Source organism: Podarcis erhardii (genome assembly GCF_964252035.2).
Source record: "Podarcis erhardii genome assembly, chromosome: 10".
NCBI classification, from domain to species: Eukaryota; Metazoa; Chordata; class Lepidosauria; order Squamata; family Lacertidae; genus Podarcis; species Podarcis erhardii.
Genome location: NC_138500.1, coordinates 34,967,624 through 34,993,362, shown reverse-complemented (window position 1 = coordinate 34,993,362; position 25,739 = coordinate 34,967,624). Strand labels below are relative to the sequence as shown.

General features: G+C 40.8%; 1 protein-coding gene across 2 annotated transcripts in view; it reads left to right on the top strand.

Annotated features, from left to right (window-relative positions):
• The window catches only part of ANO4 (anoctamin 4), a 154,451-nt gene that overhangs the window by 94,781 nt on the left and 33,931 nt on the right, over positions 1 to 25,739 (top strand). For both annotated transcript variants that reach the window (XM_081878227.1, XM_081878228.1), the window contains 7 exons: positions 4,808 to 4,908; positions 5,092 to 5,193; positions 8,102 to 8,146; positions 13,635 to 13,766; positions 16,689 to 16,795; positions 18,315 to 18,370; positions 21,232 to 21,353. In XM_081878227.1, the coding sequence (XP_081734353.1) occupies positions 4,808 to 4,908; positions 5,092 to 5,193; positions 8,102 to 8,146; positions 13,635 to 13,766; positions 16,689 to 16,795; positions 18,315 to 18,370; positions 21,232 to 21,353 (665 nt within the window). The remainder of the gene's footprint in view (positions 1 to 4,807; positions 4,909 to 5,091; positions 5,194 to 8,101; positions 8,147 to 13,634; positions 13,767 to 16,688; positions 16,796 to 18,314; positions 18,371 to 21,231; positions 21,354 to 25,739) is intronic.

The window sequence follows — 25,739 nt, the reverse complement described above, 5'->3', positions numbered from 1 at the left end:
GCTCCCACAGACTTTCCTTGATACATTAGCAGATATTGCAAATATGTTCTCAGTTTTTTCTCCACAATTTTGTGTACTAATAATTTGTTGTTTTGGGGTTTTTTTTTAAAGTCATACTTAAAGCTGAATTATTTATTTCAGCTATTAGATTTCTTGGCTTGCTTAACAGTTAGATCCTATGCATGCTTTCTCAGAAGCTCCACTGTGTTCCATGGGACTTAAGTCCTGTGGATTGCAAACTATTTATTCAGATTACAGGCTAATAAAATATCTCAGCTTCAAACTTCAAAATAATACTTTACCAATTAGATAACTCCACATATTGGTAGGATAACTTGTTAAAACCAATTTGTAAAATATATTTGGAAAATGCGTCATTCTTTTTAGCAAGTGATCTCCCCATACCCAACAGTTGTTTTCTAAACCTGAATATTTTCAGGTCTTATAAGCAAGCCAAGACTATTTTCCTCTTCTTGACTGCATAATTTAACTGCTGCTTAAGTGGGGGTGTCATTTGAGTGTGACAAAACTTTTTTTTAATTTTTTGTTATTCTAAGAGAAAGTATGGTGAAATATACTGTTGATAAAAACATTCCCTTGGTACAATTTGTTTTAGTCTTATAAGGAACAGGGGGGGGGGATTCCTATCTGAAGTTCATAAATCTATTGTGAGCACTACAGTTTTAACTGGCGCAGAGCTGAAATTTTATGTGGTTTTTGAAGAGTGCAGAAATCTCATTGTTGCAGTGGTGAGAAGAATGTGGCTCTTTCTTGTGTGGTGTGGGGAGCTGTTTGTTTTAAGCACGTAGGGATTGGCCAGGTGGCTCCTTCCAAGGGTGGAGGCCCAGGGGGGTGCAAAAATCGGGCCTCTCCACGCCTATACAGCTCCTTGCCAAGGGTGCAAAGGAGCCTAGGTACGCTTGTGGTTATAAGTAATAGATGCTTATCTTTGAAGATGGTTTGTAAGCTTATATGCAGAGTGCACCGCCCTATCTCTCGACCCAGACTGAAGTGACTTGGCTGCTACCTACTTTTCTCCTGTGCTCCATCATGATCACCAGAATATGCTGAGAGCACTTGCCTATTTGTAGCCTCGATAAATCAAACGAGAATGAAGGAGTGTGCTCAGTGACCCGTTTCCACCTATGGAATACCCTGCTTTTGGCAGCAGAGCCCATGCCTAAAATACTAGAGGAAACAAATACATGGTTTTAGTTTAACCGAAGAAGAAGAAGAAGAAGAAGAAGAAGAAGAAGAAGAAGAAGAAGACACAAAAAGAACACCTATACCTGTAAATAATAGCTAGAACTTACAGGTACAAAAAACCAATGCAATGTCTCAGTTTTAATATGAATTTGCATAGACTTTATTGTAGTTGCAGAAAGACTTTGTTATAGTTTCTCTTCTGTGTGCCTTGCATATACTGTAGGAATATTGCAGGTGAAGTGGATAGTTAATTTCACCAATGTGCATCTCCCGAAGACTCCAGAAACTAATACATGAGCATCATTTCAGTCCCATCAGCATCCTACATCTCTGCAACTGTTATAATAATAAAATACTGTAATGATAGTTTTATCCAGTGAGGTGTTTATCCAGTTTGTGATTGCCTATTGATGAAAGAGGTGCCATAGGTCTTAGAAGATAAAAATTGGTCAACATATTTCCTGGAAAATGTTTTGGGCCAGCAATTCTGCTGAACAGCTATAGTTTACTTTTTTTTTAAAGTCTAGAATTAATTCTACAGATGGGAGTACCATGATTGCCTGCCTGAACAGGTGCACTCCACACTACAGCATTTTGTTGAAGATCTTGCTTTTTAATGCCAATTTACTTGAACAATGCATGCTTGATGATGATATAATGCCAAGACCTGAAAATACATTGAGGTTGCTTATATAACAATGACATTGAACCTTGAGGTATAGGCAGCATCTGAAAGAAAGTACAACTGTGTTCTTGAAAGAGTTAACCAGAGATACTACCTACTGCTACATTCCAACATGCCTGATGTTGGTGTCAGGCGAGGCAAGGATGGCATCTGATGTTGTCTTTCCTTGCCTCTATCAATGGATGGAGAGAGTAGTTCCATGCAAGCCAACATCAGCTACTGCCTTTGCTCCTCCTGCTGACGGTATCCAGGCAAAAGACTCTGAAATTTGGTGTTTTGGGGTGAGGAAGGGTGCTGGAGGTTGGAATTCAATGAATCCAGGAGTTGAGGGAGGCAGGAAGCCGTCCTCCCCACCTTCTGCTGTTTACCTTGTTAGTTAAAGGTAAAGGGACCCCTGACCATTAGGTCCAGTTGTAGCTGACTCTGGGGTTCTGGCGCTCATCTTGCTTTATTGGCCGAGGGAGCTGGCGTACAGCTTCCAGGTCATGTGGCCAGCATGACTAAGCCACTTCTGGTGAACGAAAGCAGCGCATGGAAACGCTGTTTACTGGAGCGGTACCTATTTATCTACTTGCACTTTGATGTGCTTTTGAACTGCTAGGTTGGCAGGAGCAGGGACCGAGTAACGGGAGCTCATCCCATCGCGGGGATTCGAACCGCCGACCTTCTGATCGGCAAGCCCTAGGCTCTTTGGTTTAACCCACTGCGCCATCCGCGTCCCCTACCTCGTTAGTTACTTCACCCAATTTTCTTTCATTTGAATTAGACATTCATTTATGAAGAAATATATTCAGTGGTACCTCAGGTTAAGAACTTAATTTATTCCGAAGGTCCATTCTTAACCTGAAACTGTTCTTAACCTGAGGTACCACTTTAGCTAATGGGGCCTCCCACTGCTGCGTTTCTGTTCTCATGCTGAAGCAAAGTTCTTAACCCAAGGTACTATTTCTGGGTTAGCGGAGTCTGTAACCTGAAGCGTCTGTAACCTGAAGCATATGTAACCTGAGGTACCACTGTAGTTCTTAAGAAAGTTGCAAAAGTTCTTCGTAACTTTCTTTATTCACTCTAAGCTGCTTGACCTTTAAAATGCTAAAGACAGCAAGGAACTTGAGCAAGCTTGTAAAATATATTTATCTGGATTCCTTTCTGCTGAAGATATTGTTGTTGGCTGGATTTTAGAATCCTTTGATCCTTCGTAGTGTACATGGTGAAGAAGAACATAGTGTTACAATGAGATGATCTTATTCTACACATCTTGAAGAAATAATGCGGCTTCTCCCCTGCATTGTGAGGGCAATGCATTTACTTGTCTTCATATTCATATAAGGAAAACAGTTGCATCACATCTATACTATGTTTGTTTGTTTGCTTGATTTATATACCACCCTTCATAAGAAGATCTCAAGGCAGTTCACATGATAAAAATACAGGATAACAACACAAAATAAATAGTTAAAACAAAAACAAAACAATAACACCCCCCAAACACAAACACATTTAAAAGGTTGTAGAATATTAATCAGTCAAAGGCCTGGTTGAAGAGGAATGTTTTTACTTGACACCTAAAGATGTGTAATGAAGGCGCCAGACGAACTTCCCTGGGGAGAGCATTCCAGAAACAGGGAGCCACCACAGAAAAGGCCCATTCTCATGTTGCCACTCCCCAGACCCCTCATAGAGGAGGCACACAAGGAAGGGCCTCAGATGATGGTCATGGAGTCTGCGTTGGTTCATATAGAAAGAGGCGGGTTTTGAGGTATTGTGGTCCTGAGCTGTTTAAGGCTTTATAGGTCAAAACTAGCACTCTGAATTAGGCCCAGAAACTAATTTGCAGCCAGTGCAGTCAGGGCCAGATTGTTGTAATATGCTCAAACCATCTTGCCGAATTCTGCACCAGCTGAAGTTTCCAAACCATCTTCAGAGCCAGCCTTATGTATAACACATTGCAGTAATCTAACCTAGAGTTTACCAAAGCATAGATAACAGAAGATTGAGCAGCTCATTGTTTATTGTCTTCTGTGATACAGTCACTTTTATAACTCATTCAGTGTCATGCAGACATAGAAATTCTCACATTAAGAAAGGCTTCAATTTAGATGCACAGGAAAAGAAAAAGTTGATTTCCCTATTAGCAAAGGGAGCAATAGCCCCGCCCCCATTTTCAAGGTACCTGTCATTATAAACATTCGAACAACTTCAACAGCAACTGAATATATGAGACTGCAGAACACGTGAATCTGTGGTATTTTCTCTGACTGGTGGCAGCATCTGAGATCCTTGCCAGGAACTGAACCTCAGATCTTACGCACAGATTTTGTGTGCTCTTCCAGTGCACAGCGGCCACTACCAATTTCTTGCAGATCCAGTATTCTCTTGACAATAGCAAATAGCATGGCTAAGAATCATGAGAACATTTCATTGAGCAATGCTTCCCTGCCCCACCCATTTTATTACAGCCCTCATATGAACACATACTGCCACTGTGCCACTTGTAAGTATTAGGCACAGTAATTGCAAGAAATGCAGTTTTTCCACTTGTTTTTCATGACATTTTTATTTTACTCTTTTATCAGTGGTGCCAACAAAGGCTTTTTCCATACTCCCAGTTCATGTCAAGCAGTCCTCATTTGTTGGCCTTATTGTGTGTGATGTCCTGAAATATCATGTGGTGTACTTTCTTGTATGAATAACATCACACATTCCTGTCATGTCTAATCAGCAGTAAGTCCTCTTGAATTTTGTGGGGCTTATGATCAGGTAAGTGAGGTTGTGATTGCAGCCTATGTCCTTATCTCTACCTGAATGTATTTTAATTTAGGAACACTCTAAGTGTGTGTGTGTGCGTGCGTGCCTGTGCGTGCCTGATCTTTATTATTTCTGTGGCCAAGTCTTCATTTAACCCATTTTCTGTTGCAGTCATCTTTATCAAACAGCGATATCATCTTTGTGAAGCTGCATGCCCCTTGGGAAGTACTGGGAAAATATGCAGAACTTATGAATGTAAGAATGCCTTTCAGGTAAGTCTAGTTATACCTTTGGGCTTGCCATTCTGTTTTTTAAAGCTAATGTAAACAGTGAAAGTGAAATGCATATGATTGTTATTTTCTTCTTAATGGGCTACAATTTTGACTCAGTTTCAATTTTAAATTTAGGCGGTATATAGCAGTGCCACTATTTTCATGGGGGTGTTCTGTCCTTAGGCCCTTTAACCCCTTCAATGCTGGAGCCCCCTGCATACTCGTGCCCTGCTGTTTTTTAAATGGACATTTCTTTGAAAACAATGGAAAATCGAGAAGATCCAGGTACGTACGGCAGCACAGAAAAGTGCATGCCTGTTGAACGTATCTGGCATATCCAACACCTGTAGCCTGCCAGTATGTATGCTGCCTTGCTAGAGGGGGAAAAAATCACCTTAATACTTAAGCATCTACTACAAAGAAAAAGTTTTCAAATGAAGAAGATAAATAGATTTCATGACTTTTACAAAAAAACAACAACCACAGAGCTAAAATATTGTATAATACTAATGGCCAAATTAACTTCAAAATGTCATTTAAGAAAATTTTGGTATATTTGGCTATATATGAACTTTAAATATATATAAACATGCATTTTAATGTATTTTTAAATCTTACACCTGCTTTATATTAGATTGCTTAGAGAAAAAAAACTTAAAATAATGTTTGTTTGGCTTATACTAATTAACATATTCAAACAGCCTAACTCTTTTTTCACCTATATAGATTTACATTAGTGTAAGTCTGTAGAATGAAATGTTGGTGTTCTTAATTTGCAGAGTGTATACACTGAAAGAAAAATACGAGTTCAGAATTTGCTGAGCAATCACAAACTGTGACCAGCTTTCCCAGATTCTAAGCAACTCTTGATGTCTCCTTCAAGAGCTGTTATGAAAGTCTGCTCTTTTAGCTATTAACTCCCTCGCCAGAGCTTAACAAGTTGGAGAGATCAAAGCTATTTCAGTGTGGATTCAGTTTTCAAGATAAGGCACACTCTTTCGAAGTCGTCTTTTATCCATATTTTAAATCACAAAAGGAAAACTAAAATTTGTCAGACTGTACTATGATTATAAACACAATGCAGCTTGTCCAGGTGAGTGCAGTTTGCCACTTTCCAGGCTGTGCAAAGAAAATTGAAAATTTTGAGCCCCTCCTGTGACATCACAAAGGCTCTTCATATGGATGAGTTATGGCCATGAGCTCTGTCCTGCCACACTGCATCTTTTCTCTTGCAAGGGGTTCTCCAAACAAAAATGCCCAGGTGCTTTCTGTTTGCTTTGAGGGTCTTATTGTGGTCACAGCTTTCATTATTGAAAGCATGGTGGGCTCTCAATTTTGGGTAACATCTCATGGCACCCATAGCCAGGGCTCTTTAAACAGCCATTATGAACTTTCTCTGCCAATATATTTTCTTTATTACTGGTGGTGCTGCATTTTGTAAATTAAATACATTATTGCATATTAAGCAAATAAGAATCACCTTGCTGGATTTGACCAAAGTCTATCGGATCCAGCATTCTGTTTCCAACAATGACCAGCCAGATAATTCTGGGCAAGATATCAAAAGGATACAAAAGTAATGGCAATACCCTACTGCTCCCTCACCCCACCAACTCTGCTACCTGAAAGTATACCAGTCTGAACATGGAGGTTCTGCTTAGTTACCATGGGGCAATACCCTTAATGAGTTTGCCTAATCTTCTTAAAAAGATAAAAGTCACCTTGTATAGATGACCAAATGTGGGGATAACCATTGCATGGAGTGGATATATGGGAGTGTTCTCATTGATCTTCCTCCCAGCTTTTGCACATTGCTAGGCTCTTCTGTATAGAGCCTATGAAACTACATTCCATGTAGAAGGGCTGGTGGTCATATGAAATTTCGGCAGGACCTATGGTTACAATCCCAGCTCTCACCCCCAGAATTGATTATCCCTTCATTTGGATACCATACATATTATGGTAGGGAATTACATATTTTATGAATAAGTACTTCCTTTCATTGACAAAAGACCAGAACTATCAAAAAGCAGAAGCACTTCACTCCCTACACCAGTGGGGGAGGACACCTGTGCTCCCCCCCCCCAATGTTGTTGGATTGCAACTCCCAACATCTTTGCCTCGTGTACTATTTGTACAATATTGTTAAAGCAGGATGGATATCAGGAAAGAGCCATTTTCAAATCAAATGTGCATTCTAGCCAATATAGCTTCACATTCACACAGATAAAACAAATGCAAAAACTAACTTATATTTCATTTGACTAATACCAGAGTGGGCAGACAGTAGAACTGGATCTACTGGTATGGCCAGGGTAGATCAGCAAGAATTTCTGACTCCCAAGAGCAGCAACAAAATGACCACCTTCCTAGCTCTAAATTATAACTGCTGAAATGAAGATAGTTCAGAGTAACCAGGAACGGAATTTTTGTGTAGAAGGACCATGAGCTCTGTTTACTTCTGGTACTCCAGACTAATTCCTGGGTTCATATTTATCAAATCTAAGTATATGCCCTTTAAACCATGCTCCACTTGGTATATCTTGGAGGTTCTGGTAAAAATTGAAGTAGATCCCACAAGCCTGAAGTCTGCCCACTCTTTTATCTAAGGGGAAAGCACTTACTAAACACATAACTAATGCTTCTGTACCACATGCATGCCACTTCTTAGAGAAGAACTGCATCACTGTCACTAACACTAGCACCACCTAGAGATGTGCTGCATGTAAAGTTATGGCAATTGCCCAGTGCCAGGGTTTGCCTGGCCTGAGTATTAATTGCTGTATGTTCCCCAGTTTGAAGCACATGTGGTTTATCAAATGCTGTCTTTAACCATTCAGTTATTGACGTTGAAATCACTGCATTAAATTTATTTATATTTGCATTTGCCTCCCAAAAAGCTGCCATCAGTTTCCAGGATCCTTTTGAAAGAAAAAAGGCCCCTCTCTTCATGCATGAACAGAAATGGAAGAAAGAAGAGTAAGGGGAACAAAAATGTGTTTCCTCAAGTTCCATCATACCTGACACTTTTGTGGGTTTCTGTGATGGTTCTGTCTGTTAATCTCTCTCTTTAGTTTCTTCCTCCACCTCTTACAGGCTTCTATCTTCAATCTCCTTTCCTTCCTTGCTAGTTCATACTGTAACTGACGATGGGTTTTCTTCTCGACTGGCTTCATTTTTGCTGTTCTTCCAGGAGAAAAATCTATTACCTGCATCGCCGGTACAAGTTCCTGAACAGGTTAGTGATGTTTTTCCTTCATCGGAAGAGGCTAGATGGCCATGGTTGATGTAAAAGTTCAACCACAGAAGGGGAAGGGGAAGTGAAATTATCTACTGTTGTTTCTGCAAATACAGTAGTTACAGTGATTTTTTTGTGTGAGTAGTTGAATTGTTGTTGGCTTCAAGGCATTACTGTCATCTCATGGTTTGTTCTAACATGTATGTTCCACTTGAAAGGCTCTTAGGACCAAAGACACCATTTGTGCAATTGGAAAATTGAATTGAACAGATGTTTCGTTAGAGTAAAAAGCATGGGTATCCAATCCAGTCATACACACCATACATTTAAATCACATTTACACACCCCCTCAAAGAGTTTACCCCTCATATAGCTATAATTCTGAGCACCCTTAACAAACTACAGCTTTCAGGATTCTTTGGGGAAAATAATGTGCTTTAAATGTATGGTGTGTAGACAGTCCAGAACTCAGGAGTTTAGGGCACTTTAAACCCCAATGTTGTTGGAGGCCTCACAGCTTTTTGCCTTGTGAGAAAATATGCCCTTGGTACCTCTGCAAATGGATCTTGCATCTGGCAGTTCCCCCCACAGTTAGAGGATGAAAGGACCAGCAGATAAAAGCAGGGTGAATCTTTGAAACCAAACAAAAGGAGGCAGAATAACTATAGAAAATGTAACGAAGTGCAAGATAAAGCTCACAATGAAGGCCTCGTGAGCAGTCTGTTAACCATAAGCACACAAATCTTTCACAGTGATATGCATTAGGGAAGTAAATAATGATGGTTTTGTTCTCCATATTAACGAATCAGTAACCATCAGAACTTACTTCTTGTATGTATCATAGCTTGACCTTAATGGGACTATTTTATATTTATATTCATTAATCTTGGATGTATTGGGTTCCAGATTTCAAACTAACATTCCAAGGGGAGGTTTGAGAAATAGTTAGCTTAGAGAACAATTCAAAATGCTTTTAACATTGTGTGAAGTAACTATGTTTTAACATAATAAAAGTGTCATGATTCCCATGGAAGTGTCTTGGGGGGCGGGGTTCAGACCTGGAGGAAGAGTGGGAGGAACTTGGGGAGTTAGACCTGGAGGACCCTGGGGAGTGTCCCAGTGGAGTGGGGGGGGGGGTAACAGATTCCAAACCCCAAGAGATGTCTCTTTCCAAGGAGGGTCCCAACAAGTTAGGGCATGGAGATCTGCCCCCAATAGAGGCTTAGGCAAACTTTCAGAAGTGCCTCCCATTACCTCTTTTCCAGACACTTCCCCCTCAGCTGCCTTCCCCTGTTACAGCTGGGAATAAATCTGAATCTGAACTGGCATTGACCCCACCATAGCTGTCAACGTTTCCCTTTTTTTAAGGGAAATTCCCTTATTCTGAATAGGATTCCTCGCAAGAAAAGGGAAAAGTTGACAGCCATGCACCCCACTACTTTCTCCACCTCACCTATTTAGCCCACAAGGATTTCCCATTTGCTTGCCCATCTATCATGCTAAATGCTGTGCCTACCCCATTCTTTAAAAGGAAGGTGCAGGGGGCATGTTACTTTTTAGTTCAGTGTTTTGGCTTGTGCTTAGCTAATGTAGTTTCTCATGTACCCACAGGTCCTTGCAACCTGTGGCTGCCTTATGTGCTGTTCTAACCTGAAAATAAAAGGCTTTGACCGATTTATTTAGTATTCATTCTGATTTCTTTGTAGGGAGGTTAGGCAAAATTAGCTGTATGAGTATTCATTTTTATTTGTTTGCAGGGAAGTTAGATGGCATTGCCTCAAAGCAAGTGTTATCTCACATTTCCTAGTGCATTTTCCTGTTATTTTCCTTACTGCAAAAATGCAGTCTTTTGAGTAAGCAGGTTTGCACAAGACCTTCAAATCAACTACAACTGTGCAACCTGAATTGGCCAGTATGTGATTGAATTCCATCCCAAAATAGCGAGAGTCTGAGAAAAAAAGAGATGACTATGGATGAGGTGAAAAGGCAATAGGTGGTCAGGCCTTCAAGGCAGCAACTCAGAGTGGCAGTGTCAAGGCCAGACAGAGAAGTCTCTACTTTTGATAACTAGTTCAAGCAGGATTAGATATGCTACCTAGGAACAACCAATCAAGGCAAGGTAATAGATACTAAAGCTTGAACAGTTACTAATGCTGGGACTAGCTTGCAATATAACAACTCAATACCCAGACTAAATAAGAAATCCACTGTACATGCCAAAACCTATGGGTGCCCCTAGTTCTTTGAATCCCAGCCATTGCGTTTCTGTTTTAAAATTAATAATGGAAATAGCTAGTTTGTCACCATACTTGAAGCCTATAAATGGCTCACAGTTTGATCTTAGCCCCTGACCTAGTTTAGATCAGGCATGTGGAAGCTTCTTTGGAGCCTTATTCATCCTACTACATTATTCACCCTTGGATTATATGGATATCATAAAGCAAAACTATATTTTGTTTATTTGCTCCAGGTAAAGTAGGGTTGCCATATTTCAAAAACTGAAAATCTAGACACAAAGCGAGCTTTTAAAATATATTTTTAAGGAAATTTGCCAAAAACGACACTGCTGACATGGGTTGTCTTTTGTAGTATGCATAGTGCTATCTTTGTCATGCAGCAGAACTTGCTTCAGCCAGCCCCATGCTAAATGAGGGCACCTGTAGTGTTTGAATGAAATATATAATAAGCTCAGGTCAGACTCCTTGCCTAGCACTGCTCACGATGGGCATTAGCTGCCCAGGATCTGAGTCAGAGGGTTTTTGGCTCACGTAGGCAAATTGGTTTGTATGTACATGTGGGAGTGCACAATTCTCCCTTTGTACCTACTTCTCCTTAAATTCCTTAAATTATTCAGTGAATGTTTTAGCTGAATGTTCTTCAGCACATGAATATTGATTGGCACTTCATGATAGGCTACAATGCCTGCAATCCCTATTCACTGGCCATATCTGCTGGGGTTGATGAAAGTTGAAGGCCTGTCATAAGGTGTAGGACAGGCATAGGCAAACTCGGCCCTCCAGATGTTTTGGGACTACAACTCCCATAATCCCTGACCACTCGTCCTGTTAGCTAGGGATGATGGGAGTTGTAATCCCAAAACATCTGGAGGGCCGAGTTTGCCTATGCCTGGTATAGGAGCTCTCAGCCCAGGGTGCGACATTACCAAGCTGAATGTTTTCCCACTCCTACTCTACATGAAAAGTGCCATCAGCAGGGAACTGACATTGCAGAACTGAGGTACTGGTGTGTGGGGGACTGGAGGGCCGATTCTACACGAGGATGCTGTTTTCAGTGACATCTCCATATCATGTAGTGAATATTTTTCTTTATTCATTTTCTTACTTATGTGTTCAGTTTCTTACCAGACTCACCTTCAACAAGAGGGGTTGCCTCATGTGGCTTCAGACCATGCCCTTATTAGAGCAATTTTACCGGGAAGTTAAGATGGTATTTTTAGCATCTTCTTCCCAGAACGATAGGAGATGTATGCAGCAAAGAACTTACCAGTGAATTGGTATTCTATGAATCATATGGAAGCAGTGGTGCTTTTTGCCCTATTATATCACAGCTATTTGCTTCCTGGCACCAACACCTTTTCCTGTAGAGATCTTATTGACACTAGGAACATTGTCCCACAAAAGAACCAATACCAACAGTGCATACTGGTTTATGTTGACTTTATGACTCAACGAGTTTGTGCAGTCACAGTTCTGGCCAAACTAGACATTACTCAGGAGTTTTGAGGTGGTTGGGGTGGGAGATGCATGACCTACCTTCCTGTTTTTCCCGTGTCCCATACCTATTGCCCTATAAAAGGCCTTTACTTTGATGCAAACAAAATATCAAACTAGAAAACACCTATGGCTGCTTTTTATTTAAAGTAGATATATCAGGAAACTATTCGCATACTTGCTATTTGCATATTGCCTTAAACACAAGACACAGATGGCCTTGTGCCAGATTCGGAATCCCTAAAGAAATCTCCATGTGGATACAATGCCTGTTTGTTTCTATTGCCATTATGTTGTCAGTCTTTGACTTCTGTTTGTTTCCACCTGTTGGAAAGGAGATTATTAAATCTAAGAGCTAGCAGTGCTTCCAGCTCTTGCGGTGTATGATTTGTCTTCAGAGAGTCCATAAATTCTGCAGCGTATCAGGACAGTGTTGCTGAAACAAATTGACAGAGCAGCTTTTTAAAAGAGCACCCTCTGTGAGACATGAGTGGGTGGCAAATGGAAGCAAAACGATTAATTTCTCTAAAGTTCTGCTGCCAGAGCTTTCTACTGTGGTTTCTGAAATCCTCATGCTTAAGCATCCTTAGTATAGTTTTGGCAATTAAGGTGTAAATTTAGATTAAACCAGCTAAAAATGAAATTGGCAAGAGCTTATTTGGCCTTCGTTGATATTTGCGGCATTGTAGCAAGTGCTTCTGTTCTGTCAGGAAGGACATTAGAGACAGGAGCGACAGGAAATACTGTTCTGTTGGCATTTTGCTTGTTCATAATAAGTCCCCTGAGTAGTATTTTACGTGAAAGCAGACCTTCCTTCCTGGGCTAATAAAGGTTTAGGATTTTGAGAAAATTGTATTCCTTGGAGAAAACAATTCTCATGGCCCAAGTTCTCTATTTCAATTCCCAGGAGTCAGTTACCACTTCCTTGCCGCAATCTCCAAAGACCTGAGCCTCTGATTCAAATTTTAGGGTGGTAAGGAGAGAGGCATTTCACAGGTGTCCCTGCCTTTGGTCCAGCACACAAGGGGAACCTCTTATTCCCTTCCCCTCTGTTCTCAATGTGTTTGGCAAGGCAAATAAGTGCTTTACGGCCTTGAGAGGTTGATCCACGGTGTTAAGTTGTGGGTGAACATATCAGATGACACAGCGATTCTTCAAACAGCTCTTGTTTATTCAGAGGCCAGAACAGAACAGAACTGAAGGGCTCAGTCAGCCTGCTTATATAGAGCTCCAGTACAACGTTACTGTAGCAACATTCTGTAACTATCCAATCACTGAACGTCACTTTCAATTCCTTATTTGCATATGTGGACGTGAGTGAAAACTATCTACAGTATCCCCCTGCTGGCCCAGGGTGAGAACTTCAGTACATAACACATGGAATCCTCTTTTGCTATCTGTAGTGAATCAAACAGGACTAAGCTAGTCTGATAGTGAGCACTCTGATTTTGTAGATCACACGCAATTAAAACTAATTGGTTCTACTGTACTTTATACAATTCTGTTCTAGAAACTGTTTTAAAGCATTTTCACTTTTCCTTTCAACCAAAAGTATTCCCAGAACAGCATATAGATCAATTAAAAAACACGACGCAACAAGCACTTTATACAAGTACTTTCTGAAAAATCATTGTATGTAACTTCCCCATAAACTTGTGTGTCCGTACGAGTATGATTGTATGTATAAAGAAAGTACCCACCTCAGTTTTAACATTTAGCTTTATGTCTCCTTTTGTCTTGCCTTTCACGTGCTACAGAATCGAGAAACAATTAAGCAGGTTTCGAGGATGGTTACCTAGAAAGCCAATGAGGTTGGACAAGGAAAGGCTGCCAGACCTGGAGGAGAATGACTGCTACACTGCCCCATTCAGTCAGCAAAGGATCCATCAGTGAGTGTTGTAAGGAAGACAAATTTTGAGATGAGCTAATACTGCTACACTTTATTTTGGGGATAGCAGCATATTAGTAAGGATGGACCCCTACTGAACTGCTTGAAATTCTGCTCAAATGCTGCAGTTGCAGCCCTTTGCATCATTTCCTTTGGCTGATCGGGTGAGGCACAGCCCTGTGGTAGGGGCCTCTGATGGACCCATTTGACCTTGGGTTGAGGCAGGCAGTTCACCTCTCGGCCCAGCCGTGGGAATTCCCGAACGGCTGGCTGCGTGTGCACTCTGCTGCCAGGTAGGATGGCCGAACACAAGGGGCCACAACCACTGGGCCCCCTAGAAAGGGGTAAGCAGCCATTGCAGCCATTTCATCATTTCCTCAAGACTTCATTTACTAGTTGACAAATTAAAAGGGGTATTGATGTGTTACATGAATGCACCACAGCTTCAAATAGTTTATTATTTTTGTTTAATTCATTTCATTTTGTCCTGCTTTTCTGCATGAAATGTGCTCTTAACTGTGTAGAAACATAACAACAATTCCTATGCAATTATAAAAACAGTAAAATGGCATAAAAATAATTAAAACAGCAGCAGACTTGAGGATGCTTTTAAAGTTCGGATAAGAATAAGCATGAGAATAAGAATAATTTTATTATTTACACCCCGCCCATCTGGGTTTGCATCACAGTCAAAATCTGTATTTTCTACTGCATCCCTAAACCAACTATTTAAGACACAAACTTAATGTAACTCTTAGCATTTAAAAATCAATCTGTCTTCGTGTTGTATATGCACAAAGTCCGTTTACATGAACAGATAATGTTTATATGGAATTCTTTTGATATGGATGGAATTTTCTGAAAATCTTGATGTTGAGCTTTTCTGCATGGATTCTCTCTCTCCCACCCCAACCCCAAATTCTCATCTCACTCCTTAATCTGAATGATAATTTTCCCCAATACAGTCCTTCCATATTATGTTAATAATTATCATCATCATATAGCTGAAAACATTAGGAAGAACTTTCTGACTGCAAGAGCTGTTTCACAGTAAAATGGACTCCCTTGGAAAGTGATGGACTCTCCTTCCTTGGAGGTTTTTAAGCAGAAGTTGGATTGAGATTCCTGCATCCCAAGGAGTTGGGGCAGATGACCCCGGGGGTCCCTTCCAACTCAATAATTCTATGTCTATATATAGTAATGAAGGGACAAAAAACAATTCTAACACTAGATTGAGTTTTTAATTACTTTATCCCTGGAAGTTTTAGGAGTGTATGTGACTTTCGGAATGCGAATAATTAATAACAGAAAAAGAAGGTGGTATGTTTTGTTTCCTAGTAGAATTTGTGGTACATTTATTGCAGATGACATTAGATCCTTCAATGGGAATTATAAGGGGAAAGGTTTCCTTACAAATAGGTGGCCAGTGCATGAGACTGGGATCTGTGTATTTTTAAATTGCTTGTCTCAAGGCTCACCTCTTCAGGCTAAACAAGACATAATGCTTCCTACACAACAGTGTGAGTGATTTTTAAAAGTAAATTGCAGGCACCTTTACTTTGATCCAGATTGGGCCCCATGTGCCTGCTATTTGTATTGCGGGAGTGGGGGAACTTCAGATTTACCTTTTAAAAACCATGTATGCAATTGTTAGTTGTGTGAATGGCCTGTCATCAGGACCCTTAATGACCTTGCAATACAAGCCAAAATCTACTCTTGTCCATCTGGAGACCTTCCTGTGAATCAAGGAGTTGTTGCGTCGACTTTTATGAAAGGGTAACATTTCGACTTTTATGAAAGGGTAACATTACATTTGGCCTCAAGCTAAAGTTTGCAACCTGGAAAGTTTCCAACAGAGAATGTATCAAAAGAAATTAATTGGCTGGCTGGCTTTCAGCTGCAGTCCTGTTAGTTCAAGGCTATTCTTTAGATGACAGTTTGGTGCGTTGCCTTTATTCTGCCTTGTTAAGCCACTGAAAGAACATTTTTAAATTTCCAAGTTTCCAGTTTTACTCATTTCTTAGGAAGTGCTTAGTAACAAGGAAATGTGCAATGTTATTGCTTCATTTTTAAAATCGAGTGCAATTAAAATAAATCCCCTGTCATTCAAAATACATTATCTGACTTTTGGATGTTTCACTGTATCCCTTGCATAAACATTGTTTATGTTGCACCAGTCATCTGAGAGTCCTCCATGACACCCAGGAAGTGAGGTTGTACCCTAACCCCAAGATTTTTGGTAGGATTCATAATTTTCATGTGGCTACTGTCTGAGCAGAAGGTCCCAGATTCAGTCCCTAGCATCTCCACAGGTAGCAACAGATGATGGGACAGTTCTCTCTGCCAGAGTTGTTGCCAGTCTGAGTGGGCAATACTGGGCAAAATGGAAAGGTAGCTTGACCTGGAATAATGCAACTCATTAAATTCCATAATTGTTGCATTTGACCACAGCCTTGGACAGGCAGAGGTCCAGTTCGATCTACCAACTTGTGAAGTCTGCTTTACTGAAGCTTATTTACTTCTATTGAGATTAAACTCCACAGGACCGGCCCACCCGTGACACAGCTGCCCCAGGCAGCAGGATTCATAGTGGCAGCAGAAACTGTGTATACATTTATCCCCCAGCCCTTGTTCCTTATCTAGCTCTCATTCCTTTTTCCCTGGTGCGGCATTTTGTGGTTTACCTCAGGTGCCAAAATGTCTTGGGCTGGCCCTGTTACCACAAGCTCATGTTATTATATATAAAAAAAGATTTTTTCATATACAGTGTCCTTCAAATAACCCACCTTAGCAGAAATTTCATATTGTGGTTCAATTAATTCTTTTATTACATTCTACTGCTGATTTGTCAGAGATGTCAGTGACACCTCCTTGTATTGTCATGAGCAATAACTATCTTGCTTGTGCTTGTTTTCAAAAATAGCTTCATCATCCACAACAAAGACACGTTCTTCAACAACGCTACAAGAAGTAGAATTGTTCATCATATTTTACAGAGAGTGAAATACGAAGAAGGAAAAAATAAAATTGGTAAGTGTGGGACAGCAACAGATTTTACTGCTTATTAGCCTCTCCAGGTAAGTAGGCTTGTAGATTTAAACATCCATATGCATCCCAATGCTTTAATGGGGAGGGAAATCACAACCTCACCTCTTTGGTCAATCAATTTGAAAAGTGATGAGGGTGCTCAGGATGGGGAAGAGATTTAATTGCATTTGCAAATGAATCTATTAAAATTGTGGTTTCTGAAGCAATATGAGAACCATAACACAGCCATCCTCTGAAATTTGCACTTACCCAAATTTTGCAATGCAGTTTTCCAAACTGGGTTTACAATATTGCATATATTGGGTAAAGTGTATGAATATATTCACAAAAATAACAAGCAAAAATGTGTTATTTTAGGAGAAATAGCTCACAAAAATGTGTACATTAGTCAAAACTTCATACAAAAAAAGTGTTTATTAGGAGAAAATTGAGCTAAAATGCAGGTTTTCATGAGGATTTAAAAAATAAAATAAATCCGCAATCTGCTGCAGAAACATGAACTGAATTTAAGTTTGGAAACTGAAAGACATGAAATTCACAAAACCTTTCTACTCCTAAATGCTAATTCATTTCCCACTGTAGCACTGGCATATGTCACAAGGAGGAGGTAAATGGCACCCTCTCCACTCCTCAGAGGCAAAGAGGCAGGGCACCACAACAGCACTAGGACTTTTTGTCATCTGGACTTTTAAACTATTTTCCATAATAGTCAATTATTGTTTTATATATTTATATTTATATATGGGTTTTTTAAAAAAATGAAATTGTAGTATACAAATATTTTAAATAAATAAAATGCAGCACTCAGTTATTGCATAAGTGATTGCAATTGCTGCTGAAGATCCTAGTACTGCAGTTTTAACTGCTGTTGCTGTGGTGCAGAGAACATGCTGGAGCACTCTGCAAAATCCCAAACAATGCCAGACTTTATCTGGAGATAGACTGTGGCAGTTGCTGTTTGTTTTGTTCAATGCAACCCATAGTGCTGCGGAATGTGGGAAGTGGCTGGCAGGCCACTTTTGAATAATAATAATAATATAATAATAAATTTTATTTATATCCCACCCTCCCCAGCCGAAGCCGGGCTCAGGGCAGCTAACAACAATAAAATAATGCAACAAGACTTCAGGGGCCAGGTTCAGGCTGTGGGCGTGCAGTTCCCTACCCTTATCTTAAGAGATGCCATGGGTGGCACTCATATTATTCTTTGATAAGATTACTAGACAGATACCAGAACTTTCCAGGCACTTGATAGGATAGGATATATATAGGATACCTTGAAAACTATCCTAGCAAAATTAAGAGCAATTCACAAGGAGCTCTGAGAAAGGTGGGTGTTCAAAAGTGCTTGTACCACTCTGCAGCAGTTACCACACCTTTATAAAGTGTTATAAATAATTTGCTGTTCGTTTTCCAACATTCAGCTGTTACTGTATTATTTCTAATGCATTATTTTCATTCCAACCCTGCATGCTATATATTGAATATTTTTGTTTTTTAGGTCTGAATCGATTGCTTACTAATGGCTCCTATGAAGCTGCATTTCCTCTTCATGAGGTATTATTTCATATTATTTTTCTTAGCAAACACAATATAGTCTCTAGATGACTTTTACTAGAATTATCATCAGTAATATTAATCCTGTTTTTTGCTGGATTGGGTACAAGTATTTTGTAGAAATACTTGCCTTTGAGACTCAAGGCATTTCCACACCATCGTTCTATTGTACAATAGAGTCTGACAAATCTCCAATAAGAGCTTTGTTAAAAGACTTCAGACAACAGTTTGTATCAGGGATAGGTAACAATGTTCTCCCAAGATGGACTCCAGCTCCCATCAACCCTGACCACTGGCCAGTCACATCTGGAGAGCACCACATTTTGTGAAGTTGATAGATTCAGGAGAGGCCATGTGTGACTTAAGTGGTCGAAACAGATGTCAAATTCCTTCTAGAAGAATCCTCAGAGGAGGGCCTGGTACACCCTGAAGGGGACCATAGAAAACAAGAAGTTAGGCCAGGCAGCAGCAAGGCCAAATTAGAACCACCAGGCCTTATGACATCCCACCTAATAGAAAGTCAGAGTTAGAAGCTGAGCCACGTCCAAGCCCAAGAGAACATCAACTAAGCAAAGTGGAGAACCAGTGGAGTGCTCATCTGAAAGCCAAGCCTTCCTTGAGAGTAACATGCTACTCGGTGCCACTAGGGGCGCATTGGAAGATGGCCGACAATACCATCTCTCTGACCCACACGGGGTAATTAAGAGGCTGTTATGGGAGTAGGCAGCCTCCCTTGTTGCCCCAAGGAAATGGGGAACACTGCCCTTGCCTGCTGTGCCCATAAATCACCCCCTAATACGAAAGAAGGGGGTGAGGGCCCTAAGCAGAATACCCCCATGTGGACCTCGGCTCTCCTGGATGCTGTCTCTGATCGCGCACTAGTTGCAGCAATTTGGAATAATTAATTACAAAAGAGCAAACGCACATATTTCAAGTGAAGAAGGGGAGTGAAGTCTGCTAATTTAAGTGACCTCTGCGAAAGAAGACGACGGCCTGGAGAAAGAGGAATATTTTAAGATGAAGATACACCAATGGGGCTGAATGGGGGGGGGACCTTTTTTACTTTCCTTCTATGTGATTTACAAGAACCCCTCCTCATTAGAACTGTCGGTTGAACTGACCCAAGCAGGATGATTAAGGTCTGTGTGGAGATAAACTTTAACCAAAAGTATGCTTTATGGAGATCGAGAAGCAATAAGAGCTTTTGGGAATGGCGCAACAATTAATTCGGAGTCGCCATCTTGCCAAAGGATTTATAGCCGGGAGGAAGAATGGACTTGGTTTTCAGACTGCATTCCTAGTGAATCTCCTCAGAGGTTTTGAGAAAAGAGGCAGATTGGTGAAGATTAATGACGCTAAGACTGTTTTGATGTATGGAAGTGATGTTATATGGAAAACGTCTAGATATGGCTACTGGATAAAAAAATAATAATAACCACGCAGGATTACAAACTGTTCTAACCAGCTTGCGGAGACTGTCAGAGGTCACAAAGAGAAAGGGGAAAAAGGAAAAAATATATGAAAATAACAACAAGAGATGTGGAAAAATAATAAGAAAGGACTGGATAGTACTGTGGACGTCATAAGGTTAGATTTGTGGACATTAAAACAGCAGTAAGAAGCAAGAAGTTGATTGGATCCCTTCGGAACTTGAAATATGGGTACCCCCAACAAAAATTTAAAATTTGGCTGTGTAATTTGGAATTTATGTAATTTGGTTTGATTTGATGTGATTGGTCGGTTAATAAAAAATATTCTTTAAAAATAAAGAGAGTAACATGCTACTCATGAGGAGCTGCTTCTTCATTAGTAGACCAAACTCCTCAGATAGCTGTGACAACCACCAGGTGTGCCTAGAGTGGGGCATAGCAGGCTCATAGATAAATGGCTGCAGTTGCTTAGGAAAGTTTCTGGAGCAGCTTCTGTACTGCAGCTCCTTGTCAGCTGTGTTGTCTTGCTGTGAACCTGACTTTCCTGTGTGTGTGACCTTGGCCTGTGACTGGACTATGGTTATTTCATTGACTGCCTCCCTCACCAAACCTGACCTTGGAGTTTGACCTGACATTGCTCTCTGGACCTTCCTCAAAGTGGACTCCAACTTCTGGTATCCTTATTCCTACAGCAGGACAACAGTACCCAAAGTGATCATGCCTGGGTGACACTATAACAATTCAAATTTAGGAGTGCTGGTATTATTATGTGTTCCTTCCTGTCTGTTCCTATAAGAAAGTAAACAACAGCATCCAGTATTAGCTGAAGTGTTACAAAGTTTTTGAGGGCTGGTCCAGGAGTAATCATTCTGTGAGGTTACCTGCGTATATTTCCAAACCCTGCCATACTTTGTTGTTAGGGTCATGTGAATGTTAACATGTATAAAACAGCTGTTCTGTGATCACCGATCCTATGTAACTGATAGATCAAAGTACATGTCTTGGGATTTGCACAATCATGTAAGAAAAGGTTACAAACATATCTAACAGCAAAGTTGTTTGTTCTTTTTGGCTAATTTTTGTGCGCCTTTGCTAAGAAATATACAATGCAACCTTAATGCTAAGATCTTATCTGGAAGCCCAGAAAAATTAAAACTTCCATTAGAAAAGAAACTGCAAACATTAGATTTGCTTCCTTTGAGTGCTCTTATCTTCCTTCAAAAGTTTCTGGGAGTTTGTAGACCCGTGGTTAGGAATTGGAATCTGAAGAATAGCAATATGCTGTTTATTTGTGTGAAAATAATACTAAATGAGTGTGTGTGTGTGTGTGTGTGTGTGTGTGTGTGTGTGTGTGTGTTTGCTTACATGGATAGTATGTTTATTTTAATGAATACTTCTTCACTAATTTCTCCTTTACAACCTTTATTTTAGGGTGGTTACAGAAGTAAAAAATCCATAAGAACTCATGGGGCAGAAAACCACAGGCATCTACTTTATGAGTGCTGGGCTTCGTGGGGAGCTTGGTATAAATACCAGCCTTTGGATCTTGTACGGTAAAACCTTTTAAAAACCAGTTCTTCATCTTTTTTATATTTTGGTGTGTTTGGATGAATTAAATCAGCTTGTTAAGTGGCAGAGTAGAGCTGGTTTTCACTGGTAGAGCACATAAATTGTGTGAAAAAGCTCCTAGGATCAATCCCTGACACACCTCCAAATATGGCTGAGAGGGGACCACTTCCCGAAACCCTGAGTAACTACTATAGTATGTGCTGAATCATAGACTTGTGCTAAGACACAATCATAGACTTGTGCTAAGTATTACCCTTTCCTATAGTCACAACAACTAGATTTCTGGCACTTTTAAAACCCACATTGGCACCCCAGATGGCATCTTGCCCACTTAAGGACTGCAGTATGAAGTCACAAAGTGTCCACCCAATATCCTTAGTTAAAAGTTGTGGCTTACATCCCAACTATAAGAGACTTAGTATGCCAGCATATAAGTGCTGAAGATGAACTATGGCCAACCTCTCTTCCAGCCCTTTATCACCGATGTTGCATCTGCATTGCAGGTGAATAGACCACCACCAATGCTTAAGAGTAAAGTGTGGCTGAAGCTACCATAACTGAGAGTGGTGTCTGAAAGTCTGCAAATGATATAGTACAGCAGTAACACATTTTCTAAAATATAGCAACTGCTAGGAGATTTGCTTTCTCTGCGTTTGTTTTTAAAACGGATTGCCTAAAAGAAAAGAAAAATGTAAATATTTTGCAATAAATGCTGGGTTGATAAAAAGTATATTTGTAACTATATGAAGTTATTTTAGAGAATAATTTTAAATGAATAACAACAATAGGAGATTGCTCTTGGACTGCATTTTTTTCTGCAAACAGATCTGGTGCCAGTACCAGGCATATTGGGGCATTTGCCAGGATCATACTGCCCCATCAGGGACCACTGCTTACATGTGCCCTGGACACCCTCCCCCCCCCCCAAAAAAAAAACAGCCAGTGCAGTGCTCCAGGCTGTATTGGGCAGCTGCTCCCAGCCATCATATTAGTTTCCCATAAGGTCACAGAGCAACAATATAGCTTTGTGAAAAATTTAAGTGGCAGCTAAACCCACCCACCCAAGATGTTCAGAACATGGTCCAGGCTCTACTGCCCCCTGCATACTAATAGAGGGGCTCCTTTCAAACCTGGTGCTTGTCCTGTCTGGAAAATACAACAAACTACAACATGATTTGATTCCTAAATCACTGTTGAAGTTTTCTTCCTTTTGAAATCTTTCACCTTATTCCAAGGGTGCTTTTTTAAATACCTAGCCTAGAAATCTCACAGGGGTCTTCTGGGGGCATACAGATTTTGGCGGCCTAATAACAGTGGGCACACTGACCATTTTCCAAATGCATTACTCTATTATAGTAAAAGCTAAGAATTAACTTCAGAGTTCTGCCTTAGTAGATGACTAAGATTCTGGGTCGCTCGGGAGTAATTTTTGAAAATCATTTGTAGCTGCAAATATACATTGGTCTATGACACTAATTAGTCTCTGAGCTGCTGCAGTCCATCTTTTTGTTTTCTGTTTACTTAGCTTTTTTCATGTCACAATATTGATTCTTTTTCTCCATTAGTCTAGAAAAACAGAGATAAGTGCTTATAGTGACTAAGTTGCTTCAGAAGCAAGCAAATTGCTCTAGTAGTGGCATTTGTTTCTGGTCATCTGTGCCACTACCCAAGGTAAATATCCATCAGACTTGAGCAGCATGGTTAAATCTTCATATCTCCTGGTATCCAGAGTTCAAGGGACATGTGACAATGGCACATACTCAAGATCACTCAACACAGCACACTTGAAATCCTCCCTTTGATTTGCTTTAGTTTCAATGCAAGTTTGGCCATGGAGTAGCAGGCTTTAAGTTTTTTATGTGGAAAGAAGAAGCTGAGATTTTCATGAAATACCAAGATTCAAGATTCCCTGCTGCCCCAATAAAAGTTTTAATGCATTATGTACACTAACCACCTATTGTGAATCAAGATGTATGTTTGCAGAGTTCCTGTGGCCCCTTGTGAGAGTTCTTGTATGATACCCATTACCCAGTCCATGATCTCACAGGCACTATTCAGAGATACCAAGGTATTAAAGCAGCTAATAAACCGCCCTGTAGTCTCTTCGCTGGTGAATGCTACCAGATCATATTCAAGTTCCATTGTTACTGGGAAAGCTTGTACAACTGCTGCTTTCTCTAGCAATAAATCTGAAGTCTTAATTCTGCAGTGCCATTAATCTGGCACATTCAACAGTCATTAATTTTGGTTTAATTACACCAGCTGGCCACTAAAGTTGCCAGAAAGAAGCAAGGAAACAATGTGTGTGAATGATCTGCACAGTTCTGAATAGATGTCCCCATGGGATGCTGTGATGTGTAGTTACTCTATAAAGCATGTATCAAAAACTTTTGTTAAAGGTTCTGGATGATCTCTTTATGATCTCCACCTGAAATTGGTTTACAGGTTACTGCAGGAAAAGCTCCAAAAACAAACAAAAAAATACCCAAAAGGGTATAAAAACTAATAGCTCTTTCAGTTGGCTGCATTTCCTCACTTGAAATTGCACATGTTATTGTCTGCAGCAGAGCAGTCATTCCTAAATGTTAGAGCCTATCAGTAGCAGCACTATCAACTTGGCAATTAAGACATTTCCAGAGCAGACGACATCTGTTGATGTCTGCCTAATTTTGTGCATGTTGGTGTCAGACCAGGGATGATGTGTCGGGTTTGTAAGATTAGCCAAGGTAGTAGTTAGGAAGTGTTAATATTCTCAGTTTCTGAGCTGGTTTCCTTTAACAGATACTGCATCGTATGATAACTGAGCTCTGTCCGTGGTGCTTGATCTTTGAAAGCCCTTTGGCATACACAGAATAGGAAGTGACAGATTACTATGTGAAGACATGCGAACTGTGTGCAGTTGGTGGGGTGTAGTGGGGAGCCTGAACAGCTTAACCGACCAACTGCGAAAAGTCTTGGCAGACATGTATTGACTCTATGCAGGCATTAAGTTAAATGCACCTAGTTGGGAGTGGGGTCTGCTGCTGTGGTTCTCCCCATTCCTAGTTCATACATACTTTGCACCAGGGGTGGGGAACTTCAGGGACCCTCCAAGCCTCTGTCCTGCCCGTGGGACTCTCTCAGGGCACACTCCAGCTCCCCAGACTGGACCCCTTTACTCCTTGCTCATCTTCCTCAGTTGCATTAGCGTGGCTAGAATGTATCTTTGAACTGTGAAGATGTCTCTTGCTTGCTTGATTAGAGGATGGAGAAGTACTGAGGGTGGTGTTGGAAACCTCTGGCTTCTGCATGCCTGGAATGTACAAATATGAGAATCACATTTGTTCCTCTGCTTGCTTTTGCCTCTGGCTAGCACACCACTGGCATGTGACACCCCCCCCCCCGAGGTTACCTATTACAGAATGCAGCCTTGGGGGAAAAGGTCCTCCATCCCTGCTCTTCACAGTATGAATTGATGCCTACGCTTGGGGCTAGTATCAGTTTCTGGAATTCTTGGGCAGCATGAGAACCCACTCTCAGGGCCCACTGTTGACAAATACCCAGGACCACCATTAAATAAATCCAGCCCAGCGCTCCAAACGTCAGAGAGCTGAATCTAGCTATCAAGCTTTAGAGTGTCCCTATGTGGGCAATGTAAATGGCAGGTAGATCCAGCCGCCTGGGCTGGTCAGAGAACTGGCAGTGTCTGCTGCCAGGTAACTACTAATGCAGGACACGCACCAGACAGCACTTTCCCCCAGAGCCTCTTCAAGCATACAGTACGTCCTGAACAGGCTTATGTGGACAACATGGTTACGCAGCCCCTTAGTGCTGATGTGTGTGTTAGGCATCAATCTGATGGAACGGGTAGGAATGAGGCAGAGTTGCCAAAGCAGGTCTCATGGGAAGTGAGAATGATCCCATGAGGGTCAGTCATTCTCTATTGATTGTTCTTCTGGCTTTGGGTGGCTAAAGTGCATTTCAGCATCTCTCAGTAATAATACCCAACAGTCATATCTGACAGGGCTGGGAGAGCAAAGAGATGGAACTATTGATCTGATCATCCTCAGTACAGTCCAAGCTCTCGTCTGAATTACTGTTCTGCCAGTGATGATGTCAGTTTTTTTTAATGGTAGCATGATGTGAATGATACTGTTTAGCTGCGTCAATGTTCACATAAAGCATGCCAATAAAACCATTACTGGCTGTGCTCTTTTAAAACTACAAGTGAAGAGGCCCTGTGGATCCCATTCATACACAGAGAGCAGTTTGGTACACCCGCTCCTCATCCTTTTGCAATGCATAAATTAACACTGGCATCATTTGGGGTCTTGGAAGCAGCTGCCCATTGGTATCAGAAGTCACAATGTGTGCACTGCTTCTTGCAGCTG